Below are 23,345 nucleotides of genomic sequence, written 5' to 3'. Positions count from 1 at the left end.
ATGACAATAACTTCATATATTATAACTACTACTTCAAATCAAAAGGTATGATTTAGAGAACTCTTTTTTATTAAAAGTCTCAATCCATTAATTAATTAATTAAAAGCTTGGTCAAGCAAAGTAAACCTACAAAAAGAGTTTATATGGGAGATGGCTGTTTTCCTCTATCATTTTTTTTCCCTTCATAGAGAAGAATTTTGAACTCTAAAATGCATGCATGTGTACAAGTACACTGCCATACAGAGTGGAAAGTGATGGTGAGGTAATTGTTTTCGTTTTATAACTCATAATCTTCAACTTTTAAAATTACTATTATTATCTCATTGTCATCTGATCCACACCACGTATTATGTGACAACATCTCTTGTCTACCTTTCTAATCAATGTGAGACTATATTCGTATTTGGCTTCAACATGACGGTTCATAAAACGGTTTTATTGATTTGGTTTGCACCGAAAAGAACCCGTGCCCATGACCCTAATGGGAAAGTAGAAATATACTCTCTTTTCTTTCCAATACACAGTTTGGAATTTGGATACCACAAGAAAAGAGCAAAAACAAAAATGAAAGAAATACACAATAACAATAGTAATACTAATGGATTCCTCCAAAAAGGGGTTCCATTACTTTCCCCTCCACTGCACTGCTCTGCTCTTAATCAGAAAAACAAAAGGCTACTATTTTTTAAAAGCCATCAGCTTTCTGCTCCCTCAACTGAGAATTATATGCATGGATCTCCCCCCTCTTCTGCCATTCAAAGGGATTTCAATTTGGTCTCTAGATTCCATTCTCTGATTTAGTGATCACTCAAATCAAAGCAAATCAAATCAAATCAGATCCATCCATTTACTGCTGATGGATGGCATATGGTGTGCACTCCCACACCCAAAAAATCCCTTGTGATCTCTCCTCCTCCTGAAACAACACTCTCTTCACTCACTGTGTGCCTTCTCTTTGCTGGAGGATACATCTGCACCAAATTACTCCAACCAGAATCTTCTCCTCCACCATTTTCAAGGCTGGAACAACTTGGCATAGAATTTGAATTATAATTTGTCCCATAAAAGCCTGAAAAAAACCCCTTCCCATCACCCAATTTCACCCCAAAACTGCTCCCCATCATCAAAGATGGGTCGTTTGTGGAGCTTGTCACCCCAATTTGAGCAGCCTTCTGCAGCAAAACTGTGGCTGACATATTTCCCAGTACAGCTTCATGGGCTTGCTGATCCTGATTGCTGTACAATGAAGGAGCACTAATCACAGAGCTTGCTGCTGAAAATGGGTGATGATGATCATGGAGATCATTGATTTGGTGGGAGTTGTTGTTATTGGCAGCTGGTGCCATCATCCAAAAGGGGAGGCCTATTGTGGGTGTGTTGAGATTGTAATTATTGAAGACCATGTGGTGATCACGAGATTCATCAGTAGAGTTGTTGAGCCTGAAAATGTTGGAGGAGGAGAAGATTTGGTGGGGAGGCTTTAGGAAATGGTAGTTGTTTTCAGCTATTGTACTGTTATTGTTGGTTGATGATGCTGCATTTAGTCTTGCTGTTTCTTCTGCTAGTGCCACACAGTAGGCTCTGTGAGTTACATAGCTATCTCTCCTGCCATTTCACAGAGGTAATATATAGAACATGTCGGAACAAAAAGAAAGAAGTAGAGATCAATATTGCCGTTTCGAAACACGACGCCAACCGACCTTTCTCATTTCGAGTGAAGGGGTGTGTCAAGAATAGGTAAGTAAAAAGATCGAATATATCATAACTCGTATAGCCTAGTGTTTTAGATCAGGTGTTGTGTTCATGCATGATCATTCTCTTTCTAATTAAAATATTGATAATCACTTATTGGCTCTTGTGCTAATTTCTAAAACACACAAATGGGTGAAAATGTAAAAAATGTGAATACTGCAATACTTCAACTTAAGCTATTGGACGACGTTGTTTCTGTATTAAAATTCTTATAATACCATATTATTCACCACTCAACTCAAAATCTTAACTTACGGAACTCGAACACAGGAAGATACCATGTTAAGGATGAATAAACCATCAATTAACCAAAAAATTTAAATTTATGGGTTCAGTAAATTTAATTCATATATGGATATCTCAACACTTTTGAATCTAGTTTAAGAACACCCGAACACACACCCGACTTCTTGTATAACAAACGGAAAGCTCACTCAGCGCAAATCACTCTTTCTAGTATTTGAATGAAATCATCTCAACAACATTTTGAATATATCTTCATGGGTTTTAATCAATATATAGTTCCACTATATTATTCTCTCTCTATCTCTATAAAATACAAAAACTAATTAAAACAAACAATTTGACAACAAATTTTTACCTAGTCGCGTTTAGAGAACACATTAATATATTTATCTCTAAACCCTTCAAATTAGAATAAAAATGAGAACAAAAGCAAAGTGTTTGATATGTAATATTTACCTTGAAAATGGAGTTCCACAGTCACATTTATACTCTTTGGTGCCACAAGTTTTGGAGTGTGCTTTCCAATCCGACTGCACAGCATATTTCTTGGAGCACTTGTCGCACTTCCACTTCTTCTCGCCGTGCTTCCGGCAGAAGTGCTTTTTGATTCCGGTGAGGTCGCCGAGGGCCCTCGACGGGTGGTGGTGGACGCAGCCCTTCTCTGGACAAACATAAACTCGCTTCCTTACACCCTCTTTGTTGTTGCTACTTCTTTGCTTCAGCTTCCATGGAAGGTTGTGTCCTCGCCTGTGCAGCTGTAGGTTTTGATCCCTTTGGAAACCCTTACCGCATATTTCACACAAGAATCGGTTCGTCGCCATTAGGGTCTTCGGCGACAACGCCACAACTTCCGCTTCGGGATCTACTAGCCACCAAAACCACCAACAAGTGACTATCAATATTATAGAGGTTGGAACATAGAACTTCAGAATTGTTTAAGCTGATGAATTACAGCAGTGTATAAAAAGAGATTATGACACAACATTATAGGAATTTGAGTATGTGACTTTTGATACTATGTTGAATTACTTAAACTCCGAGAATTTTAAGCTCACGAGTTACGATAAATTTATGAAATAAGATGAGATTGAGGGGGATTGATGTGTAACCTTGATGAACTTGATGGGTTCTTTAAAAAAACATCAGAAAACTCAAAAAGTTGCAGGCTTTTTTGCAAAATATGTATATAAACAAATTAATACAAAGCTTTGTTACCTGGGTTTCCAGGGAGGTTCCTCTTCTTCTTGATAACAGGAGGATTATTGATGGATCCAAGTGTTGGGATATTATTGCAGACGAATGCATTTGAAATTGCTTGCTCTTTGGACATGATCTTCTTCTTCTCTCCTCCAACAATCTTAAGTACTTTTTTTTTTCTTTCTTTTTTGAGTCTTCTTAGTTTAATTGATTCTCAAATCTACAAGAAACCCAGAAGCATAAAAGTGTTTAGACTCAAAGGGAGTGTTCATATATATTATAAAGGAGAGAAATTGACAAGATTTGGATATCTCTCTCTCTCTCTCTCTCTCTCTCCCTTTAGATTTGAATAATTTTGGGCAATAATTCAAACTATCTTCTTCCTTAGGGATAATAAAAAACTCATTTTTGTAGGAGAGGCGGTGAAAAGTTAAAGGTTAGGGGGGAAGGGATTTGATGGGCAAAGGTGCATGATGACACATATGATGAGGGTTTATAGAGTAACAAAAAAAAAAAAAGCTTAGTTTTTTACTACCTTTTCCTTGTTGGAATCATCATCCCATAATTTCTCTGCCCTTCTCACTTTAATTGTCTAGCAAAAATCTCCTACTTACCACTAAATTTTTTACATGTAAGATAGAGAAAAGATAAAGGAAGAAAAGAGAAATCTTTTATTTTTTTTTCTTGACTTGCCAATAAGAAAGTATATATTATGTTCATTCCTAAATTTCTTCAATATTGGTTTTAAAGGCGTAATATTATGAATAAACTCATATATGGAAATGGGTTACCCTTATAATAAAGTTTTAGTGACTACAATAGGAAATAAAAGGTGTAGTGCATTTGATGTGAAAAAGTAATTAATGTTATTTTCTTATGATATTGGATTAACTGTTCCTGTCCCAAGGAATAGTTTGGGTGGTTTGAGGCTTTAAGGAATATCTTTGAGGTTTTGAGTTTAAATTACCCCTAATTTACGGAACAATGCGCATACCTAGGTATAGAAAAAGTTAAAGGGTTACTAACTCTTGGGTAATTAAAAAAAATGATCTTGTTAATTCTTCAGTAAAAAGTTAGAACCCCATCTAATTATAATTGGGAAAACTTCATGTAATTAACAAAAGCCAGCCAATAACTTGATTGTCACTTTGCTTAATTATTTGATATAAATATTGGTGAGAGTGTAAATTAAAGTATTAGTTTAAGTAGGAAACATGGTTAGCTGACAAAGGCAGTGAATTTTTGGAAGTGTGAGTAGTCGTCCCCTTGTGAGCTGACTTTTCCTGCTCATCTTAATCATAATCTAATCATGTTTTTGCTTTAAGACTTTGTTTAGTTTATAATTTTTGGAGTTTTGCTTATGAACTCTTATGGGTATAGAATATTCTCTCCCCTCTATCCCACATTTCACCCAAATTAAAGTCCTCAACTTTCGAGCCACCTTTGAAAAGATTCGTGTAGATGCAATGCAATGGAATGGCACACCAAAACCCCAAATTTCTCTCTCTCTTTGAGGTGATTTTATAATCAAAACTTAGAACAAATAAACTAGAAACTAGGAAGCTATAGCTAAATTTGAGGATTTGAATAAGGGGGGATTTAGGGAAAAGCAAATCATTGTCATTTAAGAGGATGTTTGTTTTGTTTGGCTTGTCTTTTACCCAGAAGCTGAATAGGGTTTTGTTTAATTATTATATGAGAGCTAATTGAGTAGTTTTTGTAGGCAATTCAAAATGGGATTTTTCAGAAGTATAGGTATTCGGGTGTGTGACATGTCTCCTAAGCAAGCAAACAAAAAAGAAAAAGTTAAACAAAGTCTCAAACTTTGCACATAGAGAGAAAAAAAAAAAAGAAAAAAGAAGACATTTTTTGAGTATTTGGAGATGGAAATATGGGATGTGGCCTTTGAACCAAAACTGCCCCAAAAAGAAGAGCAAGTTTGGATTGTGGAATCCAACATTTACAGAAATTCACATGGCTCTTGCCCTTGGTTTGGCTTGGCTTGGTTTAAAAGTTGGAGAATCTATGCCTTTTCACAAAACCCTAATAATATGTCTTTCTTCTTTTAAAACCCTTTTCTTTTTTACTAAATCACTCCCTTTTTTTTAGTTTATATTTGTTATGCATTTGGGTCAATGAAGTGCTATCCAAGCAAATCCATTTTGCAAAATATTTTTTAACCTTAATTCTATCTTTCTTTTGTTTCCTTCTATTGAAATGTGTTCTTATGTGCATTACTCTCCCGGAAAGAGTGTCAAAACTTTTTGGTTGAATTACAAATTTGATACATATGAAACGTCAAGATTGTGTTTAATTTTTGGTTTTAATCGGCTCTAACAAGTGTCTACCAGACATCGTCAATCAATTTCAATCTTGTATTAAAGAGGCCAGACCATTGAATTTTAAAATTGTCTAATAACTAAGTTTATAAATATTCAATTTTATGTCCTAGTAGGATTCCAAAACTTAAAAAAAAAAAAAGTCTAATAGCAAGAGTTCAAGGAGCGTACATATACGAGATGCATAACATTAAAAGTTTAGAACTTGTTAATTAAACTTTCAGAAACTCTATTATTACATCCATTCTAAAAATTCAGAACTAAACTTGTAACTTAACTTTTACTTTTTCAACTCGCACTTCAATGGAAAAAAAACACCACTTTTTCAACTCGCACTTCAATGGAAAAAAAAACACCAGTTGACTAGTTGCTTCTATCAAAACATTTTTAGAGTGCCTTTTTATGTAATTTTGAAATTTCAAAAACACTTTTCAATAAACACCTAGTCAAAGTAATGTACCACTAGGTAGTTTCGGTGTTAAATATGTATCAATCGATCAACTTGTGTGTAGCTAAATAGTTAAAGACATATATTACTAACGAAAAGATGCGAGGTTGAAATTAAAAAATATGGATGATACCTAAATTAACATTATATTATCAATTAATAATGTCCTGACCCCATATGTAATAGAAACCTTTTGTATAGATGTGGGTGTGTGAATTATTATGTTGAAGCTAAAGGGATGGAATGGACAAACCACCAAATAAGCAAAGATGTAAATGATATTGTAAAGATTGTCTTTTTCTCTACCTGGAAAGCAAACACTAAAATTGAAAAAACCCCACTTTTTCCCCACCCCTTAGAAAAAGTCCAATTAAAAAAATGTATATTATGGGCCAAGAATGTTCCTTTTATTTGAAGTGAAATTTAGGCAGCTGCAGCTGAGGTACCCTTTTGTCCCATTTAGAGAGAGAAGAAAATGATAGGTATTAAAGTGTTTTTGGAGATAGAGAGGAGAGGAGAATTCAAATTGTCACCATTTCTTTAATTATTGGAAGATAAGACAGAAAGGAGAAACAACTCAAGAAAATGACAAAGTATTGTTCAAAGTTTTAGCATCAATGGAGGAAATGTTATTACAAATCATGTTCATAATGGGAGGTCCCATTTACGTACTGTTTTTTTCTTTTTCTTTTTTTTTTTCCCTCCTTAGCCATCAATTGTAATTTAAAAATTATTATATAAGCCCCTTCGACACCGAAGGAGCCGAAAGTATGACTTTCATTGCGAAAGCATGACGTCTCAAATAGGACATATTTCAAGCATCGACTAAAGTTTTAAATTGACTGAATATGTAAGTATGAGACAACATCTTCATTGATATTGATCGGAAGTCTTTAGGTTTGAAACCAAAAGTAAAACTGTAAGGGCATTATAATTAATGTCATGATTGTGAAATTTTGTTTTAGTAATCCGAGCATGACAGATTATCTTGATTAAAAATATAAATTTGGAGACCATAACTAACTTACATATGGTGAATTTTTTTACATTTACCAAAAGGGAGAGGTACGCAAAAACAAACATAGTTCAAGAGTAATTGACATATCTCTTTAATCAAGAGGCTGTGAGTTCGATCTCCCCGCACATATAGATTTGTAATTAATATCTTAAAATTAATTTGACAACATATAAATATACATATATATGATCACTTCATTGGGTAGTACTTCCATTATTGGGTATGTTTGGGCCTTAGCACATAGTTTTGCATGGGCTCTCATGGTTATGCCCAAAACTCCCACAAAAGCCCAAAGCCCAAATCCGAAAGAGAAATTTGGATGAATGACTATATTTACACAAATGAAATGAAAATTGGCTAAAACTTTCACAATTTCCCAATATTTGCGAACCCAATGATTAATTTCTAGTTCCGAAAACAAATCTTCCTAGTAGTCCGATCCTCGAATTAAATTAAAATCATTTCTAATTTTTAATTACGTTTGAATCCAATAAATTTTGATGGATTTTAAATCAGTAAAAACAATTTTTTTTAGATGATGACCGAAAAATGAAAAAAAAATTATTTTACCATTATAAGCGTATAATTATATGTAATTTTTTTTATTTTTACTTTTCAATCTTGATTTGACTTTTTTAAATTTAAAATTTTTTCGGTTCGTTTTTTGAAAATTGGTTTTGCAATTTTTTTATAGTTTTTTTTTTCTCAATATAATTTTTTGTTTTGTTTTTATTTTAAATTTAGTACATGTAATTATAATTTTTCTGATATATTGGTTTGGCGCAATATACATTGCTATTAATTCGTCCATACATATTTTAATACCTTATCATACCTTTCATTTTTTTTAAAATTTTATATCGATTTATATACAACATTTATATACACTCTCTATTTTTTTTAGTTTTGTTGGTTGTCTTTTATCTTTTTCCTACCCTTTTCTTACTAATTCCTTTTTCTTTTTTTTCACCATTTTACTACTTTTCATACATTGTTTGGCGAGGCAAGGTTGAGTCCCTTATATTTGTTAAATATTCATTATCATATATTTTGTAAAATATATTGTTTAGCAATAACAACTCAAAGAGGATGGGAAAAGATAAATTTTAGAATTGTCTAAAAAATGTGCAATATTTAGAAAAAAATAAAAAGAAAATAAATTGATAGATGACATATTAAAATAAAATACTCGATCTCCTTTTGGTTTAATGACCTTTTTCAAATTTTATTTATTTTGAGTGTACCAAATGGGATGAGTCGTACTCGCTGAGTTAAATTGATATTGGTAATTTTATTTATTTTGAAATAATTATGTTAGCTGTTTATTTTGAATTTATAATCTTTTTATTTGATTTTGAATTTGTAATCTTTTTGTTTGATTTTACATGTGTAATGTTCATCCATTTCAAATTTGAAAATTTCCTTTAGTTTATCCAATTTTGAATTTGTAATCAGAAATCTCAGAGCCCAAAGCCCGAAGCCCAAAGCCCAAAGCCCATCACTAACACCTCCTTGGCTCCTTCGTTCTCCTCTGAAAATTGAATTTCGCAATTCGCATCATTATCAAAACTCCCTGGTAGGGCTTCGAATCTCCCGACTCGTCTTCTTTCTTCTATCCTCCAGATTTCGTAACAGTTCCATCTGAATTTCAGACGCTTCGAATTGAATTGAACGAACCATATCAACCTCTCTATGGATGCAAAAGCTTTAGCAAAATCGAAAAGAGCTCACTCTCAACACCACAGTAAGAAGTCTCATCCAAATCAGAAAAAGAAAGCCCCCTCCAATGGCACAAACGAAGCTGCAACTCCCAAAATGCCGCTTCGAAAGCAACCCAAAGATCGAGTTCTCCTCTCCCAGCCTGCACCTGAATTGCCCTCTAACTGGGATCGTTACGGTGAAGAAATTTCCGAAGCGTCCACTCAGGCTACGGCGCCAGTCCCCGATGCCATTTTGCCGAAGAGTAAAGGGGCCGACTACCGCCACCTGATTGCCGAGGCTCGATCGCAGATGCAGTCATGTACATATATGGATGTATTCCCGTCTTTGGATGATTTTCTGCCGAGTAAGTCTGCGCTATATCTTTTGAATTTTTTATAATAGGTCTGGTTCTTTGTAAATGATTGCTGATTTGTTGCGCAACATACGAATATGCTAGTCTTAGAAGTGAAAAATGTATGTCCCAGCCGGTTCGATTGATTTTAGAGTTTCTGTAATTGATGAGTGGAGGCGGGGTAGCATATTTTTGTTCCTTTTTCTCATCGTTGGCACATGTTTATTGCATTGTGTAAGAAGATGGTTTGAATGCCAACTACAACACGGTTTCTTTCCATGCATTATGACATAACCTTTTATTTTTTTCACGGTCCTTGCGTTGTTGGTTAAATCTCCAATGGACAAAGAAAAAGGAGATATGTTTGTTTCTTTTTCTGAAATCTACAGAGAATCCAAATTTCTTTTTTGTTGGTAGCTTTCAGTGAGTACTACTGGGGTTTTAATTTGAAGAATGAAGGGTTTTATATGGTAAACTTAAATGAATTATCTAACAGGAGACTTAATTAGTGGAGGATCTGCTATGCTTACGGTGATGGGGGAAGGCATGTTATCCTGGACTGAGGATGACAGTTTCATCGTGGATGAAAAAGCCACTGTTAATCCTGAGGTAATTACTCGATTACTAATATTTTTTGAGTAGAGAATATGTTAAATTATTAAACTTTCCATAGTCTTCTAGCACAAGTTCTTGGATCTTTTGTTGATTTGAACTATGGCAAGTAGAATTTCAATGAAGTTTATGATTTCTGTGAACCATTTGAAAATTGGTAGATTTCATCTTAAATGGCAATCGTCAGCAGAATTCTCCATCTTCTTTTTGTCTTTGTGGTCGATGTTGGGCGATGGGAACCTGAACATAGGGTCGTAATCAATACTATGTTAAGAAGAAGTTTTGAAGTAGATGCTGTTAAAACATTATACACCTTGTGCTCTCTTTTCCTTTGAAGCACTAGTAATTCCTTGCAGGCTTTTGGAGTGTATTTCAGCTGTTTGATGGGACCAAAATAAAATTTTATGACTACGTTCCTGCCAAATGGAGTACTCTAGCTTAGATTTTTTGTTATTAGTTTTGCTTTTCAGTCAATGCCACTTGACAATTTTTTTCTAATCTCCTGATCATGGCTCTGGATATGTATCTCTTTCTCCCAGCTGTTTTGAAATTCCTCTGGCCTATTTGTCTATGGATTTTTCACTTACGTTCGCCTCCTCTCTCGTTATTTATTCTTTTTCATGATAATATTTCATAGTTCTGTTCTACCTTTTATGGCAACTGCTATTCTTTTATGCAGGCATCGTTTCTCTCGTTGAATTTGCACACACTAGCTGACCAACTTCAAAAGTTAGATGTGGCGGAGAGGCTCTTTATCGAGGAAGATATATTACCTTCAGAACTGGTTCGCCCGATGTTTCATGGACTACAAACAGATATTAGGAGTGAACTTTAATTGCCTCAAATGAACTTTTAGCTTCTTGAATTATCACTTAAAAATGCTTTTCGTCTTTTGTAATTTAGAAGTTAGCTAGTGCTTGCTCTGAATTTGAATTACAGACACTATTTTTTCCTTGCCACAGCGTGCAGATGGAAAGGCAGTCTGTGATCAGCAGCCATCCCAGATGCAAAAATCTGATTATCAAGAGCTAATAAGAGATATCGAAATATCGTCTGACACAGAGTTCTATGAGAAAGAAAACATTGGACATGGTGTTCGAGATGCAACCATGGCCTCGTCATCTGGCTACTCTGGAAGTGTCCTTCAAAATACAACCTTCACCTCATCACCAACTTCATCAAGTCAGGCTCCAAAGTACACAGAACAACCTAACACAAACGCCAACAAGAAGACTGCTATGTTCGAAGCAACAACTGCAGAAGCAGAATTGGATATGCTTCTAGGCTCATTTAGTGAGACCATAGTCCTCGACGGCTCTGCTGCTGCAAGTTGCTCGTCCCGCATAGATGATATTTTTAAAGCCTCGCCTCACCCTCCAAGCAAAGTTCCATATTCAGCAAAGAAGGCACCCATTGCTGCAGAACTTGATGAAGCCTTAGATGACTTGTTCCAAGATACATCCTATCTAACATCTCATAAAGAAAAGTCTGTCCCCATTACCCAATCTCTTTCACCCAATTCTGGAACCAACTCCACTGCCAAGGATGATTTTGATTCTTGGCTTGATTCAATTTGAGTTCTGTAAGTAAAAGATTTTCTCACCCATGTAACCTAATTTAATTTATTGTGTAAAAAGTTAGTTTGTGCATGGTTACCCTTTTCAAAATATGAGAATGAGAATATTACATCATTGAGATTTCAACTTTCGATCTTGTTACTAATCAAGTTGCCTAATAGTGGTTGAGATTTTATTTATGAATTTTCTTTATAAAGTCAATTAGAAATGGAGATTGAAATATTGATCGTTTTTACAGCTATTAATAGTTATCAATTGCAACTGCTATCTTGGGACCACATTGGTTGGCTTGATTCATAATATTCCATGTCTGTTTTATTTCCTCAATAAATACAAATTCAGACCAACTGGCATCTACCGTTTGTGTCTGTATGTTTTTCTTTCTATCTATAATGTCAACATGGCATTATAGATAGAAACTAAGTGCTTAATATTGATTTTCTGTGCATGTATAGTATTGTCATCTACCTCTTGAATAAGCTGGATGTAAACCTCACAAAAATTATTGACTTCATTTGGGAAGCGCTCAATTTGGCGAAATTCAAAGATGCCGAGACTAATGGTGGAGAATTTCATCTATATCAGTAGAGAGAAAAATGGAGCAATGCACATTTTGGCAAAGCAAGTTTCATACATGGTAACTCCCTTTCTCTAAAAGAGGGAGTTTTTGCATGGACTCATCATATGATATAGAACGGATTTCATAACCACCATCTATCACCAATCACATTCCACGTAACTCTAAAAACATTAGAATTTTGATATTTGAAACTTTATCTATTAATTATTTCTTTTTTATTTCAACTTTGTTAGAATCTAGAATTCCTTTTCTTCAAGGCAAGCTAACTTTTAATTAAATGAAATTTATTGGTTTCGTCCATGGTTTGCTATAATTTTGCCGAGGCCCACAAGTTTTAATCTCCTAATGACTTATTTAAGCTTATTATAATAATAATTATTTAATTAGTTGAGAGTCAACAAAAGCAGGTAGAACAGTGGAGCAAAAGTGGTGGTTCCAATAACACATCTCCCTCTAGAAACTCTTTGTCATTTTCTTCCACTCCCATCTTCATTGCATGTGCAATGCCATGTGCTAAATTTCCATTTTTTATTCAAAAACCCATCTTCCAATTTCTTTTTAATAATTCAAAAAGAATTCTTATCCAAATTGTTCGAAATAACACACTTTTAAATATAGCAACACAAAGTCTAAGAGTTTAGTATGCTATTGAATTCAAATGGAAAATTACTAACCATTGTTTTTTGTTTTCCAACAATTGTAGAGCGAGAATTGAACCATTAATTTTGGAATTGACGTCAATAACAACCGTATTGATTGAAGATAAAAAAAATGAAGGAAATATCTAAAATGTTAAACAATACTTTTATATTGACTAGAGAGTAACAATTTTCTTTTATGCTATCAAATACTAAATTTTTTTTAAGGAGGTGAAGAGAGAAAAGAGTGATTTTTTAATTTTATTTTTATATATATTTGTCAAAAATGTAGTGGTGGACAATAATGTATGATTTATGCTGTCTTGTTCTACAATTATTATCATAAATGAAATTAATTGAGGTACTAAAAAATTTATCCAAACACTTATGGATATAAAAAGAAGACGAGAAAAAGGAAAGGGAATTAAATTTAAATTTGTATGCATAAATGGTGGAAATAAATAAAGCAATTTTAGAAAAAAGGAATAAAAATTACAAGAAAAGAAAAATAAAAAAAAGGCATATATGACATGACAGACAGACCACACAGCACAAGCACTATCCATCAACTTTCAAAATCTCATCTTAAGAAAAAACAGAAATGACAATGAAAACAAATCCCGAAACGAATCCCAATCCGACGCCATTTCTCACAGCAGCACCCTTGTCACCCGACGGCGGCTTCGCGGCGTCGGATTTAGGTTGGGGTTCACCGTCGGCCGGCGCTTTGTCCGCCCCCGGAGCTGGAGCTTTGGGAGCCGGTGCGGCGGTCTTGTTTCCGAAAAGTGCTTCCGGCAACAAAACTTGGTCCACTTCGAAAACGGACAACGGAGATTGCTCCCGGAGCTTGTTGTTGATCGGCACCGTGACGACGCCGGTGGAGACGTTCACTTGGTTCCCTTGGCCAGTGAAGTTCAGCCCCCAGTCGCCGGCGAGAGTCCTCACCGGGTTGCTCACCGTCAGCAGCTCCGTCGAAGTGTAGAACTACATCTCAAAATCAAGGTTTTAAATATTAATAACCACTAAAGCATTCACCTTTTAATTTTATGAAAATGTTTACTACGAAAAAAAATATATTTGGCTCTATTCTTTTCTCACTATTCAATGCTCGACAATTAAGATAGAAACGAAAAAAAAACTTCTATAAAAAACAATGAGTTGGGAGCCAAGTATTTATTAAAAAAAAAAAGAAAAATTCCATAGCAAATTATTATTTAAATATTACGACAGGATCATGTCACATTAATGATATTTATTTTTTCCTCTTATATATGGGTGGAAGTCTAATTTTTTTTGTTTTTTTGTTTTAACATAAAAATACATGGAAGTGCAATTTTTTTATTCTAGATAAAAAAATCAATTGAGTTAAGTTTCTAACTTATTATTTTATCTTAATATTTATATTTATGTCAAATCCACAGATATAAAGCAAATCTAAACACAATTTAGTGGATAAAAGAGTTATTAGATTAGAGGCTAGATTACCAGCTCCATACTATTAAACCAAAAGAAAAAATCATTGATACCCTTAAGATTAATAGATTATATAAAAAAGGCTAAAATTTTAAAGTTTAATGCATTAGAATGTTAAATTAGAGATCACGGAAATCAAGTATACCTGAGTCAAAACATGGTAAAGGAGGAGCTGGGTCTTCTGCTGGTCGTTAAGGCCGTTGAGAGCGCCGGGTTTAAGGTTGTTGAAGGCGTTGTCAGTGGGAGCAAGAATGGTCATTCCCTGAGGAGTGTTGTTGAGCTGATTCTCCAGCTGAGTTATGAGTTTGCTCTCGTTGAGGAGGCGGATTAAGGTGGTGAATTGGCCGCCTTGGGCCAGAACCGCCGTGATGTTGATGGGCCCTGCCGGAGAGGGGGCGGGCGCCGCCGGAGATGGCTGGGCCACAGTGGTCTGAGAGAAGAGGAGGAATAATGGGAGGAGGAGGAGGACGGTGGCAGCGGCGGAGGCCATGGCTGACGGCGGTGGACGGAGGAGTTTAATTAATTTAGTGGGAGAAGAGTGGTGGGGAGGTTGTTTGGTTATAAGGAGATGAGATGAGAGAAGAGTTGGGTTGGAAATGAGCTGGATTTAATGGCGACAACTAAGAGCTTGACGGATGGAGAATATTGGGAAAAAAGTCTACCAGAATACATTAGTATTTTAATTTTTGAGTTTTATATTGTAAAGTTTTAAGTCCATTTTAATTAATTGATGCACTCTTTTGGTTAAGAGTTAGTTTATTTATTTATTTTGAGGTAGGAAACAGTAATAAATTAAATACGTGTTACTTTACTTTGAAATATAACCTTTAGTCAGTAGGGATACATGCGTGCTCCACTTCAATCTTATGATATGGGTCATCGAATATTACACTCTTCCCCTCTGCAAGAAAATTTGCTTGCTCGATGGACAAGATGGTTTATGTTAGGTTAGTGTCTTTTTTGGTTAATATATGGATGGTTTAAGAGGAGTTGGATTGCATGGCGTGGGACGCAAGGAATAAACACTGCCATGTGGAGGATAAAGCTGGATAACTATTTAACGGTTTGAGATGGTCGAACTAGGATGCCAAGCGATTTGGTCGATCTTAGATATTTGTTTCACATTAAGAACGATCTGCTACACTTTGTCAAAATTAATACTGGGTGCAGTGGTATCCAATTCAACACAACTAGCACGACCATCGTCACAACAGAAATCAGAAACCCACCTTGCTTAACCTCTGGTTGGAAGTACCGTCGAACATCCAAACCTATAAATAGAGGGGTGGCATTTCACAGTCACATATTTTATTCTATTTCGGTTTTAATATCAAGGTCAATCTCTTTACTGACTTGAGCGTGAGAGAGTTTGTTCCCTTTGTACACGTCCCTCCTCATCAAGTAACTTCTCGACTCGCTCAAATGATTCATTCGATTTGATTCATCGAGACGGTACATTTTGTTGCACAAATACTAAGTGACATCCTTTCATGTCAATTATTGGTAAGCATATAGCCAAACTTGTGAGGGCTTTAACGTCTCCTTTTTTTTTTTCCCTAGTTAAGGGTTTATTGGAACAATAAAACTCTATTATATAATTACGAGAATTTGTGGATTGAGGTACCTTTTACATTAAACCGATTGCAAATTCCTTCCATTTGAACAATTTTTTTTAGTATACTTCCGGTTAAACAATTATTAATAAATAATGGACAAAACCAAAGCTAACCATTAAATATTGAATTGATCGATTAAGGTTTATTCGATTCACTTATTTAATTTTTTAAAAATAAAATGTTGATATCTTAGATATTTATTTACTTATTTTTAAAAATTGAATTAAAATTTAACTCAATTTTAATTTATATTACAACAAATTGAACCACAAAGATTTAAAAGATTGTTTTTAAACATTGTTGAAGAATAAATCTAAAAACAATTATTAGATGAAATAATTATTTATTTATTTTTTTAATTTGACAAAGGAGGAGAGATTAAACATATCTAACCAATAGAAAGATAAATAATACCTTGACCAATTGAGTTAGGCTCATATTTACGTATCTCTGAATCACATAAAAAAAGATTTTGTATACTTTGTTAAAAGTTATTTAAAATTGTATCAACCATTTGTATATCAACGACTTAATTGACTGGTTGATCTTTTATATTGATAGATGATAGTTATGAGTTGGATGAAATTTTTGAACTCATTAATTATTAATCCATGATTTACTCGTATTTTTTTTATAAAAAAAGATTTTTTTGAGTACTTAAAAAAAAAGATTTACTTGTATGATAATTGGATTCATTTAAACATATAACTGGTTAAATTATATTTTTTTTTGTCTTTATAACTTTAATCTTAGCTTCAATTTGACCGATGTACTTCTAAAACTTATTGTTATCATTTATATTACTTTATATTTGTCTGAATAAAAAAATTGTCTATCTCAAAAAAAAAAAAAGTCTTCAAGGCTGCGATGGCTAATATTATTATTATCTATTTTTATTTCTTTAAATAAAAATATAGATGTTACCTTTGTATAGTGCCATGGTTTTGCCTTGGACGTTGTGGACTGTGGAGTACATATATCTTCAAATAAAATGGGCTGGAATGGGCTTAGGATGTTGGGCTTGAATTGGGTCTCGACAACTTAATTAACAATCACAAACATTCAAAAGTAGCCCAAACCACTCTTTTTTTTTCAGATTTTTTTTTTGTTTTTCGTTCATAGGACTAGGGATGAACATCGGTCAGTCAGCTCGATTATCAGGCCTAAACTGACGCCGACCGACCATGCATCGGTTTCCAGAAATGGAAACCGAGCGACCATCATTTTTGCTTCTCCACCGACTGACTGTATAGAAACCAAATCGACCAATCAATAAATCGGTTTTATGATTAAAAAACCGACTCCGACCGAATTCTTCATAAAACCGACCGACCGACGTCGGTTTAGTCTGTTTTAATCGGTCGGATCAGTTTTTCGGAGTTCTTTGCTCACCCCTATATATTACAAACACAAATTTAGATATGCTCTCTTAAAAGGGACATGGGAAGTCAATGCGTATTAGGATTTAATTTTTTCGACACCAAATAGCAACTACTCCAAAATCATAGAGACCAAATTTATAATTTTAATCCATTAATATCATGGTTGAGAATACAAATTATAAATTATAATTAAAAAAATTCAAGGAAAAAAAACTATTTATAAAAAATCTTTAAAAATAGTTTTGTTGTTGTAATGGGGGAATTGCCATGTCAAAAAGGTATATGGGCAGTATATATCCAAATTGAAGGCAGACCAATAGGGCATGGCCGAAGGCAGAAGCAGAAGCCAGGCCCTGATTCAATGATCTGCCTTTGACGATGGCGACGCCTTCCCTTCAATAATCCCCATCCCCCCATAGCCATTGCCATTGCCATTGCCAATCAACTCTTGTTCCATTCAACTATAAAACCCGTGTTTCTCCTTCTTTCTTCTTCCTCCAGATCCTCTCGAATTTCAAACATTGGTGTTCAATTGGCGGTGGTGGATGGCAAAAACCAACAAGTATTCCTCCATCAATTTCAATCACATCTACGACAAGAATCTCTCCTCCTCCAATTCCAAAACTGGCAACAATCCCGGGGCTAAGAATCCCTCTTCCGCGCCTTCCTCCTCCTTCGCCTCTGCAACCTATTCCTCCATTTCTTCCCCTAACAAGTCCCATGGCCGCATGCTCGTCCTGACCCGCCCAACCCCCAAACCCATCACCTCGCCGCCGACCCAACCCCGATCCCCGCCCACCGATCACACCCGCCCTCAATCCGATTCCGACGCCATCTCTCTTCGCCCTCTCGGTCGGACCGGTACGTCTCCGATTCCGAGCGCTGAGAAGGACAAGGAGATTCCTCCGCCTGTGACGTTGCATAAGCCGGAGAAATTTGTTCCGCCCCATCTCAGGGCCGGTTTCGTCGGGAAGGAGGAGAGGCCTGTGAACGTGGGGATCCGATCTAGGGAGGCGAATCAGAGGCAGTACGGGAACTACGGGCCTCCGAGCCGGTACGGCGAAGATGGGCGGCCCAAGTCCGGGGGTGGGTACGAGAGGATGGGAGGGGCCGGTGGGGCGGGGCCGATGATGAATCGGCCAAGATCCAGTGGGAATCGCCCGAGTTCTAGCGGATGGTACGTTTCTTTCGGATATCTACCCATTTTAACTTGTATGTCCTTATCAATTTGTTGGGATTTCTGAGACATAGACGTGTAGATAATTGTAGTTTAGAGTCATTTTAGGGATGGAGTTGCCTCCTTTGGATGCCCTTTTACGGTTTCAATGCGATCTTCTATAGCTTTTTAAATTTTACGAGATTCTCTTGATTTTGGAGGGCTTTGTGAAGATGAATCAATCCATGTTAATCTCATGCCTAGAAAAAACTGATGAATAAGTTATAGAATAAGTCGTTCCTTTTATTGGTCTCTGATTTTAGGCGGTCGAGTGTTGGCCAATACCGTGTGAGGTTCTCTTAGAAAAAGGAAATATTGGCTGCTTCAACAGTGACTTTGCTTCGAATGAAATTCTTTTTAAGAATTCAGAGTATTTGTATCAGGGCAAAGGGGTTCAGCTTTGGGACTTTTGTTTGATTGTTTCATTGCCTTGCATCAGGAAGGGGGAGAAAAAGCGATATTATTCGATTCAAATTGGCATGCAACATGGTTATTTACTTGTGAGGTGTTTGTTATTACATATTTGGGAATTGAGAATGTGAAAATTTCAAGAAGTCTGAGAATTAGATGCCTATGTTCTGAGAATGAGATGCCTATGTTTGGGACTGAAGTCTTAGAATGAGATGCCTATGTTTGAGAATCAAGAAGTCTGAGAATGAGATTGTCCGTGTTTGAGATATTCAGGATCCTTGAGTATGAATTAGAATATGCATTGAACATTCTCTAGAAATGGATTTTGAAGAGATGATAGGATGAACTATATGTTTTCATAGGTCATACCTTCAAAAAAAAAAATGTTGAGATAAAGAAGTCTGAGAATGAGATGCCTGTGTTTGAGATATCCAAGATGCTTTTGAGATATCCAAGATGCTTGAATATAATTTAAGTTAAAGCATGCATGGAACATTCTCTTTTACAAAATTATGGATTTTGAAGAGATGGTATGATGAACTATACATTTTCATAGGTTACACTATAAAAGACGCCCTTGAAAGAATATGGGTGCCTTCAATAAGTATACACTATAAAAGACGCCCTTGAAAGAACATGGTTGCCTTCAGTATTTGATAGTTTGTTGCGGTAAATATTTGTCGATATGTTGGCCTTTTTTTTTGCTTGAGATGGTTGATTAATTATTTGTAAAACTAAACATAGAGACTGACATTTATTTCAAGTTTTGGGATGTTGCATTGAAGTTCTTTCGGTTCAAGTCAACCAATCCTGCCCTCCCCTCTCCCAGGCCTCTTCTTAGGGATTGACAAATATATTGATCTTGCTTTATTTTACATGTTTTTGTTGATATGATAATTAATTGCCTCTTGTAAACAACGCTTTCATTCGCGATTCTTTCATGAAAAGATGTCTGTTTGTGTTTTCACTGATTTTTATGGTTACCAACAAATTGTGCTTAAACAGATTCATTCTGAAGTTGGATACTTTTCCAAGGAAGAAGATGGATTACTTTTGAAGCACAGCTTTGCTGACGAGCACCCATCTTTTTCTCCTTCTGGAATCAGCATTCGTCAATCAGAAGTTTTATTTTTTAGAATTCTTAGTCATGGAAGATTAAACATACACCAAGGTGACATATCACAACAATGAAGTAACATACTTCAGATTCAGATTCAGATTCAGATTGTTATACCCCAAGAAAGTGAAGTTTCAGCATCCAATCCCTTTACTGATTGGTAGTTTGCCTTCACCCTCTTCTGCATTTATGGAAGAGACTGAAGGTTGTTTTGGAATGTAGAACTGACCAGTGTTATGCGTCGCCATCGTCGTTAACTGCTTTTAGAGGCTTAGCATCTCGTGTGGAGGATGCTGCTGTGTTTTTTTTGTTCATTTTTCATCTCTCAGTTTGTGAAGATCAGTTTGTAAAATAAAGGTTCTTCTTGTGTATTAGGTTTCTTTCAGTTTGTCACGGTCTACAATTGTATTTCATTGTTGAATTCTTCCTGTGGAAGCTGAATCAAAGGGCCATTCTAATGCAACTGCTGGTATAAATAATGCATTTTCTTCTCCATCAGCTTGCTTGTAAACCAGAACGGTTCTCTTTATTGATTTAGGTCATAAACACTACAAAGAAAAAAGTTTTACCATATATATAGGAAAATACTTAGGTTCATTAACGGTGGAACCAAATCTTTGTCCTAGATAAGATTATACTTCAGGAAGACCTAGATAAGATTATACTTCAGGAAGATAAGACTACTCCTTACCGTTAAGATTACTTCTACACCTTCTACACCAAATGATAAGCTTGTCGTTAAGATTACTTCACGACAAGACTACTCCAAATGATGAGGACAAGATTACTCTAGGACAAGATTACTTCTTACCGTTAAGATTATTTCAAGACAAGACTACTCCAAATGATGTCAGGACAAGATTACTCCTTGAGTAATCGCATGTGTGTGTGTCAAGGATAAAGCTCTATAAGAGACTTTAAACCCAGAATAGGAAAAATCTTGTAGTCTCTAAATCCAACCTTGGAGAAGAGCTGTGACCACTCTTTCTCATTTCTCTCTTTTCCACCCACCACAGCCATCATGCTCATGTCGAGGAATAATTGAGTTTGAACAAACTTGTCCTCCATTTTCTCCTCCTCTACCACCACATCAATTACAATTACTTTCCCTTTTTTTCCACTCACCATGATTGCCTCTTTGCATTTCTTCAATATCTTCAAACATTCTTCATCATTCCAGTCATGCAATATAGCCTGTGCAACACAACATATCACACAGATAATTAACGCATATATATATCAAATTAAAAATGGTGGCCACTCAAGTATATAGCATAATATACCTTCAACAGAAGTGCATCAGCAGGAGGAATAGCTTCAAACATGTCCCCTTCAACATATTTCAGGTTTCCTTCCCCTTTCAGGTCAGCCACAACTTGGGGAAGATCAAACACACTGCATTCTATGCTTGGAAAAGCCTCAGCAATGGCTTTGGCCACAGTTCCAATGCCACCTCCCACATCAACCAGCGAGCCAAGTCCTTCAAACACACCTTTATACTTGCCCATCAGAGCACTCATCACCAACCTCGAATCACTAGCCATGGCTGCATTAAAAACCTCGCTATCTCTTGGCTTCCTCCCCATATACTCCCAAAACGACATCCCATGAGCTGTATCGAACGGCGTTCGATCCTCGCTTCGAAACCAGGCCGAGAGGAACTGCCATGGCTCCACTCGAAATGGCTCGAACATGTAGAGCAGGTAAGGAGCCAGATTCAAAGGGTTGTCTTTGAGAAAAAGACGAGACGAATTGGTCAGAACATATCCCTCTTCCTCTTTCTGTTCTGCACCATTTTGGCTGCTCAGTTTGTGCATTACAAAGAAACCCGAGTGGACTAAAAGACGCATCAAGCGGTATATGTGAGGGGTCTTTTGAGGGCTAAGTTGGAGGGCTGAAACAAGCTGAGAGAGGGGCATGGGGTTGGGGCCATGGCTGTGGATGGCATCTGGAATTCCTAATTGGACTGCACATTTGAGAGCCATGGGGTTGATGAAGCTGAAGATGTGGCTGCATATGTGAGATTGAGCCTCAAGAATCTCATCTACTGCCATTTCTTCACCCTGCTCCAAATCCATGGTTTCACAAGCAACACAAGTTAATCGTCAACTCTGCAAGTCGTTATAAAGTAGAAATCTTTCTACGGTTTAGAAAAGATTAAAACTTGGCTGCATCAGCATGCAGTATTGGCAGATGGAACTGGAAGTTACTGTTGCACAACATGTGTCCTAATAGAGGACACGTGTTTATTACTGTTCTTTTCAAAACAGAGGAGAAATCTCTCTGCAACTTTCTTCTTCTCTCTCTCTGACCGTAGAAATATGAACCATTCAGAAAATTCTTCGTCAACCTAACAGCGGACGTGTCTATTCACTTCATTCAATTCACTCTTGAACAATCGAATAAGTACAAAACTCTATTGTCCCCGCGCTCCGCCAACGCCACATATTCCAACGGTTTTTTATCTCATTTATCAGTATTCACGAAGTCCATCTCAAAATCAATTGACAAAGGAGAGAAGAGTCCATGTCTATTATAAACTTTTGTTAGATCTCTTATCTTATCAATGTAGACCTCTTAAGATCATTACTCTTTTGGCTTATCAACCTTGGTCGAATTCTATTTTTGGACTGGAATGAGATTTGGCCTCGATGAAACAAGAGAGCCATGATCTTGAAGAGGGACAAGTTAAAGATTCCACGTTAAAAAGATAAGGGACCTAACAATGTTTTATAATATAAATGAGCTACTCTTCCCATTTCAAAGTCAAAGAGGAAGTTTCTTCTAATTGGATGGTTTCCATTCTAGCGAGCTAAAATCAGAGTCGTTGCAATACCAAAGGAGTGAAACTTCACTAGAAGGGATATAGAACTACACCACAAGTTTCTATAAAACGAAAAAATTTTCCAACGATTTTGAGTTAGAATCCCATTAAATATTAACATGGTATAAGAGCGGGAACCCTACATTATTATTTCCTCCCAATTTGTGATGATTTTCACTCGTTGAGATATGAAATATGGGAAGAGCAGAATAAAAGAGAGAGTAGAGATAATGAGGAGTGTCGCCACCACTCACTGTCGTGGGTCGTCAGATTTATGCAGTCGCTTGCTGTTCGTGAATTGCCGGAGTTTTGAGGGGCTGAGATGGAGGCTGGCGGCTGAAAATTTTGAAGGGAGGAAATGTGTGCTACGGTTTGTGAGTGAGGCGGAAGGATGGAGATGATTTTAGAGGTGTACTACAGCCCGTTTGGTATGTAATCCAGGGAATACCTATCAAATTATGTGATCCATACCGTGAAAATTTAAATTTTGTAAACAACATTTTTTATATTTCAGTATTTTTCAATTCTGAATTTGAAATGTAAAAATGAAAGATACAAAATTTGATAAATATACCATACCAGGTTAGAAACTCATTGTATTTTTAATTTTTTTTGTTAAAACTAAAAAAAGGTTGGATATAATATTTTATAAAATATATAATTTTATAAATTAATAATTCTACAAAATTTATAATATATATGTTAATATAGCAATTAATATTATTTTAAATTTAATTGAATATTTAGTTAGTAACTAGATTAGTTTCTTGATTTTCAGATTTTTGTTTCTAAATCACCAGGTTTCCTAAACAATTTGAACTTCTAAGGATAAATTTAAAGAAATAA

General features: G+C 35.7%; 5 protein-coding genes across 5 annotated transcripts; 2 read left to right on the top strand and 3 right to left on the bottom strand.

Moving 5' to 3' along the window:
* Positions 1–421: 421 nt before the first annotated feature.
* LOC111007588 (zinc finger protein MAGPIE) lies at positions 422–3,540 on the bottom strand. The gene is made up of 3 exons (XM_022279998.2): positions 3,214–3,540; positions 2,455–2,860; positions 422–1,605 (listed from the first exon to the last, which is right to left on the bottom strand). Exons 1-3 carry the CDS (start codon positions 3,326–3,328, stop codon positions 834–836), a joined length of 1,293 nt encoding a protein of 430 aa, XP_022135690.1. The 5' UTR covers positions 3,329–3,540; the 3' UTR covers positions 422–833.
* Positions 3,541–8,538: 4,998 nt separating this feature from the next.
* On the top strand, positions 8,539–11,368 carry LOC111007963 (phosphorelay protein). The gene is made up of 4 exons (XM_022280522.2): positions 8,539–9,065; positions 9,550–9,662; positions 10,345–10,449; positions 10,628–11,368. Exons 1-4 carry the CDS (start codon positions 8,693–8,695, stop codon positions 11,240–11,242), a joined length of 1,206 nt encoding a protein of 401 aa, XP_022136214.1. The 5' UTR covers positions 8,539–8,692; the 3' UTR covers positions 11,243–11,368.
* A 1,516-nt stretch (positions 11,369–12,884) lies between these two features.
* Positions 12,885–14,558, bottom strand: LOC111007613 (fasciclin-like arabinogalactan protein 13). Its single transcript, XM_022280027.2, has 2 exons — positions 14,079–14,558; positions 12,885–13,444 (listed from the first exon to the last, which is right to left on the bottom strand). The coding sequence occupies exons 1-2, from the start codon at positions 14,421–14,423 to the stop codon at positions 13,046–13,048; spliced, it is 744 nt and encodes a 247-aa protein (XP_022135719.1). The 5' UTR covers positions 14,424–14,558; the 3' UTR covers positions 12,885–13,045.
* Positions 14,559–17,224: 2,666 nt separating this feature from the next.
* Positions 17,225–20,138, top strand: LOC111007627 (proteophosphoglycan-like protein). Its single transcript, XM_022280045.2, has 2 exons — positions 17,225–18,108; positions 19,564–20,138. Coding segments are annotated over exons 1-2 (633 nt in total). The 5' UTR covers positions 17,225–17,476; the 3' UTR covers positions 19,565–20,138.
* A 37-nt stretch (positions 20,139–20,175) lies between these two features.
* On the bottom strand, positions 20,176–21,953 carry LOC111007626 (putative O-methyltransferase 3). The gene is made up of 2 exons (XM_022280044.2): positions 20,959–21,953; positions 20,176–20,869 (listed from the first exon to the last, which is right to left on the bottom strand). Exons 1-2 carry the CDS (start codon positions 21,751–21,753, stop codon positions 20,567–20,569), a joined length of 1,098 nt encoding a protein of 365 aa, XP_022135736.1. The 5' UTR covers positions 21,754–21,953; the 3' UTR covers positions 20,176–20,566.
* Between the last annotated feature and the right edge of the window lie 1,392 nt (positions 21,954–23,345).

The sequence above is a fragment of the Momordica charantia genome (genome assembly GCF_013281855.1).
Source record: "Momordica charantia cultivar OHB3-1 chromosome 4 unlocalized genomic scaffold, Mcharantia_2.0 BLBB01000004.1, whole genome shotgun sequence".
In the NCBI taxonomy this organism is placed as follows: Eukaryota; Viridiplantae; Streptophyta; class Magnoliopsida; order Cucurbitales; family Cucurbitaceae; genus Momordica; species Momordica charantia.
Note: the sequence above shows the minus strand (reverse complement) of the source record. Positions and strands in the feature narration are given on the sequence as shown.

What these genes read in the sequence shown, in the direction of transcription:
- LOC111007588 (XM_022279998.2), bottom strand. Translation starts at nt 3,328, where the DNA reads ATGTCCAAAGAGCAAGCAATTTCAAATGCATTCGTCTGCAATAATATC. An exon ending in GAACCTCCCTGGAAACCCAG is followed by an intron (nt 2,861 to 3,213) that starts GTAACAAAGCTT and finishes GGTGGCTAGTAG; the next exon opens with ATCCCGAAGCGGAAGTTGTG. An exon ending in TGTGGAACTCCATTTTCAAG is followed by an intron (nt 1,606 to 2,454) that starts GTAAATATTACA and finishes GTGAAATGGCAG; the next exon opens with GAGAGATAGCTATGTAACTC.
- LOC111007963 (XM_022280522.2), top strand. Translation starts at nt 8,693, where the DNA reads ATGGATGCAAAAGCTTTAGCAAAATCGAAAAGAGCTCACTCTCAACAC. An exon ending in AAGCCACTGTTAATCCTGAG is followed by an intron (nt 9,663 to 10,344) that starts GTAATTACTCGA and finishes TCTTTTATGCAG; the next exon opens with GCATCGTTTCTCTCGTTGAA. An exon ending in ATATATTACCTTCAGAACTG is followed by an intron (nt 10,450 to 10,627) that starts GTTCGCCCGATG and finishes TCCTTGCCACAG; the next exon opens with CGTGCAGATGGAAAGGCAGT.
- LOC111007613 (XM_022280027.2), bottom strand. Translation starts at nt 14,423, where the DNA reads ATGGCCTCCGCCGCTGCCACCGTCCTCCTCCTCCTCCCATTATTCCTC. An exon ending in TTTACCATGTTTTGACTCAG is followed by an intron (nt 13,445 to 14,078) that starts GTATACTTGATT and finishes TTTGAGATGTAG; the next exon opens with TTCTACACTTCGACGGAGCT.
- LOC111007627 (XM_022280045.2), top strand. Translation starts at nt 17,477, where the DNA reads ATGGCAAAAACCAACAAGTATTCCTCCATCAATTTCAATCACATCTAC.
- LOC111007626 (XM_022280044.2), bottom strand. Translation starts at nt 21,753, where the DNA reads ATGGATTTGGAGCAGGGTGAAGAAATGGCAGTAGATGAGATTCTTGAG. An exon ending in CTGATGCACTTCTGTTGAAG is followed by an intron (nt 20,870 to 20,958) that starts GTATATTATGCT and finishes TGTGTTGCACAG; the next exon opens with GCTATATTGCATGACTGGAA.